This window comes from Babylonia areolata, chromosome 24, assembly GCF_041734735.1.
Source record: "Babylonia areolata isolate BAREFJ2019XMU chromosome 24, ASM4173473v1, whole genome shotgun sequence".
Lineage (NCBI taxonomy): Eukaryota > Metazoa > Mollusca > Gastropoda > Neogastropoda > Buccinidae > Babylonia > Babylonia areolata.
The window spans coordinates 42812111-42819610 of NC_134899.1; the positions used below are offsets into that span (position 1 = coordinate 42812111).

The 7500-nt window shown below is 39.3% G+C and overlaps 1 protein-coding gene across 1 annotated transcript in view; it reads right to left on the reverse strand.

Moving 5' to 3' along the window:
- Positions 1–6367: 6367 nt before the first annotated feature.
- LOC143298638 (uncharacterized) overlaps positions 6368–7500 on the reverse strand; it is an 86310-nt gene continuing 85177 nt past the window's right edge. Inside the window, exons 6-8 of the mRNA XM_076611518.1 lie at positions 7153–7383; positions 6771–7026; positions 6368–6668 (exon numbers count right to left, since the gene is read on the reverse strand). Of these exons, the coding sequence (XP_076467633.1) occupies positions 6368–6668; positions 6771–7026; positions 7153–7383 (788 nt within the window). The remainder of the gene's footprint in view (positions 6669–6770; positions 7027–7152; positions 7384–7500) is intronic.

Genomic DNA, 7500 nt, shown 5'->3' on the forward strand with positions numbered 1-7500 from the left:
TAATAATAATAATAATAATAATACAAAGATCCCAACACTGAGCAATAATTCATGCCAATGAATTAATTCAAGTGAATTCCACAAAACTTTTGAAAAGAAAAAAATCATTTTCAAGTCTATCCTCTACACAAACAACTTGATCTTGATAGCGACAGCTATTTATAGTCATTACAGTCCAATAATCACAGATCATCTTGAAGTGAACTTCTGTACTTCCACTCCAGTATATTCCGTTACTGTATTATGGTTTTGTGTATATGGATCAGTCCACACGCTTTGAAACCTCCCTAAAACTCGACTTGTAAATGGGTAAACGTTTAGGTTGAATAAAGTGGATATATAACAAGCTGCGAGCTTTTAGGCCAGTATAGTTTGGACTCGAAACTATTGAATATTTTTCTCTTTATTGAAGTTAATTTCCAGTTACTCGACTGACTTAAAAAACTGGGGCCGTATTCAAGACAAAATTCATTTTGCCTTCAGGCAAGTTATCTTTGACATTGTTGGGACTCGCAGGTACAGTTTACCTTGAGGGATAAGTTATCTTCGTATTCAAGACACACGCGGTTCCCTCAGACAGCTAACCCTTTCTTTTTTCTTTTTTTTCTTTTTTTTTTTTTAAATCCCAACATTCCCCGTCTGCGCATGCTCTCAGTTTCACTTCTCATGCACCACAGCTCGGAACGGAAAATACGTGCTATCCGTTAAGCACGCTTGTTTTCCCTTTAAAAAAAAAGAAAAAAAAAAGAAAGAAATATGCTGCAAAAGGATCCGCCATATTTACCTCTGCTTCGTGGGCAGCCACCCTTGGCAGGTAGGATAAATTGCCTTCAGGTTTATAGGACACGCCGGTAGACTCTTGTCCTCATGAATACTGGATATTGCTAACTCTCGGGCAGTGTGCATTGCCTCAGGCAGATTATCCGCAGGTATACATTTACCCTCAGGCACGATGTTCTCTTGAATACAGCACCTGGTCGTGTATTTCATTGTAATTTAATAGCATTTCTGATTCATTTGATTGATGCTTTTTTTTTTTCATCTTACTTTTTTTTTCTTTGAAAATACCTGCTCCTTCATGAAACCAACCGCATTTTCTATCAGTCATATTTGCATCAATCAACATTAGTTTGCTTTTGTTTGTTGCAACAACACTGCACATGTCATTTAAACAAACACATTCGGAACCCGAAACAAGGCAGTATAAAGTCGTTGCTGAAAATCGAATTTGAAAGTTTTATCATCATCATCATAATCATTATAATCATCATCATCATCACATCATCACATCTTTCGACAATGACGAATTATCTGTGCAGTTAATAGTATTTGAAAGGAAAATGGTACTCTACCATGTTTGTGTACTTATCTATATACTTGTGCATCTTCTTTAAAGCGAATGCGGATTTTTTCCCCCGTGTGTGTGTGTGTGTGTGTGTGTGTGGGTGTGTGTGTGTGTGTGTGTGTGTGTGTGTGATGTTTACTGTTCTGCTTGTAATGTGTATGTATCACGGACTTCACTTATTCATTCATTTATCAATTTGTCAATCTATTCATAGATAATATAATTTATTAGGAATCATTCCGAGTCCAATTCTGATCAAGGGACGCTACCACGCAAACACCGCTACACAGAGCCTTTAACTAGTTATTTCCCTTCCTTCGTCTGACCTCCATAGAGCGTGGAGAGTGAAATAATAAACGTCATCATACAAATGAATAGATAAACAAGCAAGCAAATGAATATACCTATGAATTAATGAATGAAGGAACAAATGAGCAGGTAGATAAGTAGTTAGATAGATAAATAAATAAACGAATAAACAAACAAACACAAAATAATAATGATCTGTTTACTCCCAAGATACGGAGAATTTAAAAAAAAAAAAAAAAAAAAAATATATATATATATATATATATATATATATATAGAAAGAGAGAGAGAGAGAGAGAGAGAGAGAGAGAGAGAGAGAGAATTTTAGAAACACCGCAAATACCTTTTTGTTGACAGGTATTTAACAATCAGATTCAAAGGAAGGTATTTAACAATCAGTTTCACAGGCACAAAAATGTAAAAACTACAGACACCGGTGAAATTCACACAGAACTGTACAACATAGAACTATATACATTGCTCCGGACTTCACCGATTTTAGTCTCTGTGTGTGTGTGTGTGTGTGTGTGTGTTTCAGTTGAACATAACACGATAAACAAAGACACTTATCTAATATGTACATGAAAAAACAACAACAGACCATCATTCCATGTCAGTGATATTCATTGTTGTCGTGTCACAGGTTTTTTTTGTTTGTTTTTTTTAATTTTATTTAACGCGCGCACGAGTGTGTGTGTGTGTGTGTGTGTGTGTGTGTGTGTGTGTGTCTGTGTGTGTGTGTGCGCGCGCGCGCGCAAGATTGAGAACATGTGTGTGTGTGTGGTAATTAAGTCTCTCATTAGATAACAATATCAACGAGCAGGACCGAATGCGAACCCTGTAGTAAAATCAGTAGTATGAGAAAAACAGAGAAAGAAATGAGACACTCGGTTTGAAAGAACCATCACAGAATATGATGATTGCTTACTCCTGTACATCATATGTACATACAGTTCTGCATTAGCCAGAACAATCCAGCAAACCACTTCTTTCTTTCTTTTTTTTTTTTTTTTAACGGGTTACGTAAAAGCGGTCAAAGTGACATTGAAAATTGAAAAAGTAATAAAATATACGATATTACATAATACATGTTTTCTCCAATCATTCGCATGGAACAAGAATCTCACCAATGATCAGAACATTATTCCCCAACGATAAAAAAACATGACAACGAAACAGAAAACATGAATGCCAATGCCGAGAATTCTGTCCACAGGGTATACAACTCTCGCAGTCATTAAAGGATGGTTTTCTCCCTTAGAGAGGAATCAGATTAACCTCATTAATGTGCTGTTTTCGAAGAATGCAGACCCTCTTTTTCATCACACCTCATTAATCTCATTTTATCTTGTTTTATTTCATGAAAACACCTTTGTACGGTCATTCATTATTGCAGAAAGACTCGTTTACCGACACTTCTTTTCGGCCACAACTAATTGTGGCTTACTGGCTTTCTCGGGAAACCTGATATATATATATATATATATATATATATATATATATATATATATATATATATATATAAACGTTAAAGATTAAAGGTGCCATAGCCTACAGCTATCGGGGCAGTTGATTCTTACCGTGACAGAATAATCAAAATGTGATTGTGGTCACTACATGGAAGGAAGGAAGGATTCCACTGTGTCTGTGGCTCGAGTAGCATGCGGGGTCCAGTCCTCTACTTCCGCCATTTCAGTTAAAGCCTCCTTCCCCCCATCCGAAGTCAGGTAACTGTTCACACCTTAGTGAAGTCTGGAAAAGTCTGAATTCGGTGATTTTAACAATGACACAACACCATAGCAAAACGGGGCCTCGTACCCTGATCTGCGGTGGACAATGGATCACAAGACCAACGTCTGGCTAATTCTGACTCAGCATCTCTTAGTAATCTTTCTTTACAGACCGAACGAACAGGATCATGAACTGCATTTCACTTTGGGTTGATTCCCAGACTGCTGTTCTGTGTTCGCCTGGTATGGAGAAAATATCTCGTCGGCAGTATATCTGCACAGCCACAATCGTGGAAAAGCTGCCAAATGGAGCTTTTTCTTTAATGTTTTCCAATCTCTTTGATGCTTTCTGCATCAGTAAAATGAATATACCTCTCTCTCTCTATCAAATTACTAGTAACATAACCCATGCACCATCAGTTTGTCACGTCGATTTGCCGTCTGCTTCCGCTTTTCTGTCTTCCTACCACAATCGCGACAAAGACCTGAACTGCGTATGTTTCTTCAGTTCAGTTAGCAGTTTGATAGCCCAACTGATAAGTCAGTCGTCGTGGTCATCATAGCAGTAGTTATTGTAGTGCCACCACCAGTGATGATGATGATGATGATGACGTCAAGGGTGACAATGACCACGATAATAAGAAAATGAGGACGAAATATGATGACGATGACGATGATGCTAGCAGTGATGATGATGACGACGACGAAAACGACGGCGATCAATGACGATTATGAAGATTAGTTATACTAAGGAATGGAGTGAATGTAAGTCCCAATAGTGTTTGAGTAATCGCCTTAAAATGGTAAAAGGATTCGTGTGCAGTAAGGGAGGAATAATGACTTTTCTTTACAAATTAGTGATTCGGTTCCACATTCCACAAAACACCAAGCAGCTGTCGCTTTGCAGACGGAAAAAATATCAAGACTACACAACACCGCAGCATGTCAATCCTACAACACCGCATCAACGACTTCCAGTTTCTAAACACTGATAAAACATGATCGAAAAGAGATTTAGATCATCCCCATTACTCGTGAATAAATAACGGTGTTTTGGTTACACTTGAAAAAAAAACATCATAATCATGATGATGATAATCATCATAATTATGATTGAGCGATCATCATTTACTTCCCTTTTTTTCTATTCACGAACGCAAATGCACAAACAGGGATATATATATATATATATATATATATATATTATCAGAATATTTCATTAATATTACTTGTTATCTTCACCCCCGCATCACTGTGTTTTAAGAACACACACACACACACACACACACACACACACACAGAGAGAGAGAGAGAGAGAGAGAGAGAGAGAGAGAGAGAGAGGAAGAGATGGAGACAAAGAGGGGTGAATGAATATAATTATATTGTTTCAAACCTAGTGCTGTCTCTTTTCCTTGATTTTCTCCATTTTCTCTTCTCATTTGTTATTTTCATCTTTACTTGTTCTTTCTATCTATCTATCTATCTATCTGTATATCTATCTACCAGTCTTTCTTTTTTTTTTCTTTTTTCTTCTTCTTTTTTTCCCTCTTTTTTTTTCTTTCTTTTATGACATTTTCTTACCGTTATCTAATAAGGGGAAGTTATAACCTGGTATAACACAATTTTTTGGATGGGTGTGACCGTCACAATCATTTTAGTAACAGTATAATCAAGTAATGAAGACACAAGCAACAACAACAAAAAAATAAATAAATAAATAAATAAATACAAGAACTTTCTACATATCTGAACAACCATACATATATTTATACAAATGTAAAAGGCTAAGTATATACATATTATAAGTAGATCATTATAAGAGTATAAATTTGCAAACAAAATGTGAAATATGGTAGAATTATGAAGATGGAAACGCATTTTTCACGAAGAAATAAAAAGAAAAGACAAGAAAGAAATAAGCAATGATACGTATGTAAAGAGACATATTATGTATTTGATAGGTACATAGATGGATAAATATATTGATACACAGGTGAATAGACAAATAAATTGATAGACAGGTAAACATATAGATAGACAGCTAGCTAGATAGGTAGACATATACGTAGACCGACAGATAAAAGGATGGATAGACGGAGAGACAGACGACAAGAGGTGATGAAGAATTTGAGCAGTGTATCGAAAACTATCATATTTAATAACCTCCCCCCCCCCTCTCTCTCTCTCTCTCTCACACACACACACAACACACGCACATACACAAAACACACACGCGCAAACACACACACACACACACACACAAAACACACACACGCGCGCACCTATATCCCGCCTGTCCAAACACCGTCTCTTTCTCTTACTCTTACACAGACACACGTGCATACACGTGCATACACATACATACATACATAATATACGATCCAGCAGAACAAAATAGTAACATCACATAACACATGTCAAACTTACCTACAAATATGCTGCAATCAAATTCAGTAAAAAAAAAGAGTCACAAACAATATTTCAGTGAGAAATGATATGAAGTATGGTTATTGTGAAAACATTTCATACGACGATGACGCAGCCAGAAATATGCCAACCAAAAGTGTACAACATGCAAAACTATCAATGATTTAGGTTCAAATATAACGAACCCAAATGGTGCATTATAAGGAATTCAATAAGAACATCTATGATGTGTCTTTATACGTGTTTGCATTGACCCTGAAAAAAAAAAATAGAATATAGAAGAAAAAAAATTCGAAAGGATAAAAACCGAATACTTGCGTGTTGTAGATTTGTTTGTTAGATAGAAAGAAGAACAAGAACAAAAACAAGGACAAGAAGAAGAAGAACAGCAAGAAAAAAGACAAGAAGAAAAAGTAGTAGGAGAAGGAAGGGGAGAAGAAAGAAAGAAAGAAACATGGAAGGAATTCGGCTGATATTGCGCAAATACATAGATTAGATGAATAAATAAACAAATGAACGAATAAAGAAAGAAAGAAAGAAAAGCTAAACCTATGCTTCAAAACTGCAAAGGTTTGCACAACCAAGCCATCAGAAGCAATGCCACCCCAAAGTCCAGACGGGCCACAGCTGTCATCGCAGCTTCGCCTCCGGAAGTGGCGGAATAAGGAACGGATGCCGTCACGCCTTGACCATCCTGCTTCCGGAACTCTATGTCGTCATAGTGACCGTCGATCGGGTAGCGGATCCCCTCCACGTGACCCGTGACGTCACGCAGGAAGTGCACGCGGATGGGCCTCTGATGCTCGTCCGAGTCCGTGACGTACCACAAAGGGCCGATAAACCACCCGTCCCACCCTCTACCCCCATCGCCGCCACCACCACCACCACCACCACCACCACCTCCACCGTCACCGCCAACCGCCACCCGTTTCAGTTTCAGCTTTCCGAAGCGACCGTACTTTAGAACCAGCCACTCAGACCCGTTCCCCTTTTCTCCTGCTTTGAAAATGTCGTCACCGTGTTCCCTGACGTCATATTCTTCCAGGCCGTCACCTCCTCCTCCTCCTCCTCCTCCTCCTCGCTCAATGACGATCTCGCCGAAAGCTTTGTTGGTGTAGACCCCGACCAGCTGGTTCAGATCAAGGTCCGAAGATTCCTGCCGCTTGGTGGTTAAACCGCCCGTGGAGTCTCTCCTCTCTTTCTTATCGTGGATTTCTGCAGAAGAAAGTTCGCCGCCCTTTTCCTGCTGGGCGTTGTAAGGAGAAGGAGTTGAGGAAGTGGTTGGGTGATGTGGTGGTTGTCGTGATGATGGTGGTGGAGGAGGTGAAGGGGGAGGGGAGGGTGGGGGTTTCCAGGGGGCGGGGAAGGTGCAGATGGTCGTCTCGTTCAACCAGAAGGCCTCACCCAGCAGCAGGTCGGCGGCCATGTTGGTGATGGCGGTGAGGGCGTGCCCTTTGTCCCGAGTCTGAGGACCGTTGGTGGCCACGAACAGGCCGGCCTTGACCCCGGGCAGCAGCCACAGCCTGGAGGAGTAGGTCACGATCCCTCCTGAGTGCCAGACCTTCTCGTAGCCTGCAGGGACAGGATAATGGGTAAGAACTTAATCTCTCTCTCTCTCTCTCTCTCTCTCTCTCTCTCTCTCTCTATCTATCTCTCTCTCTCTGTCTGTCTCTCTCTTGTGTGTGATTT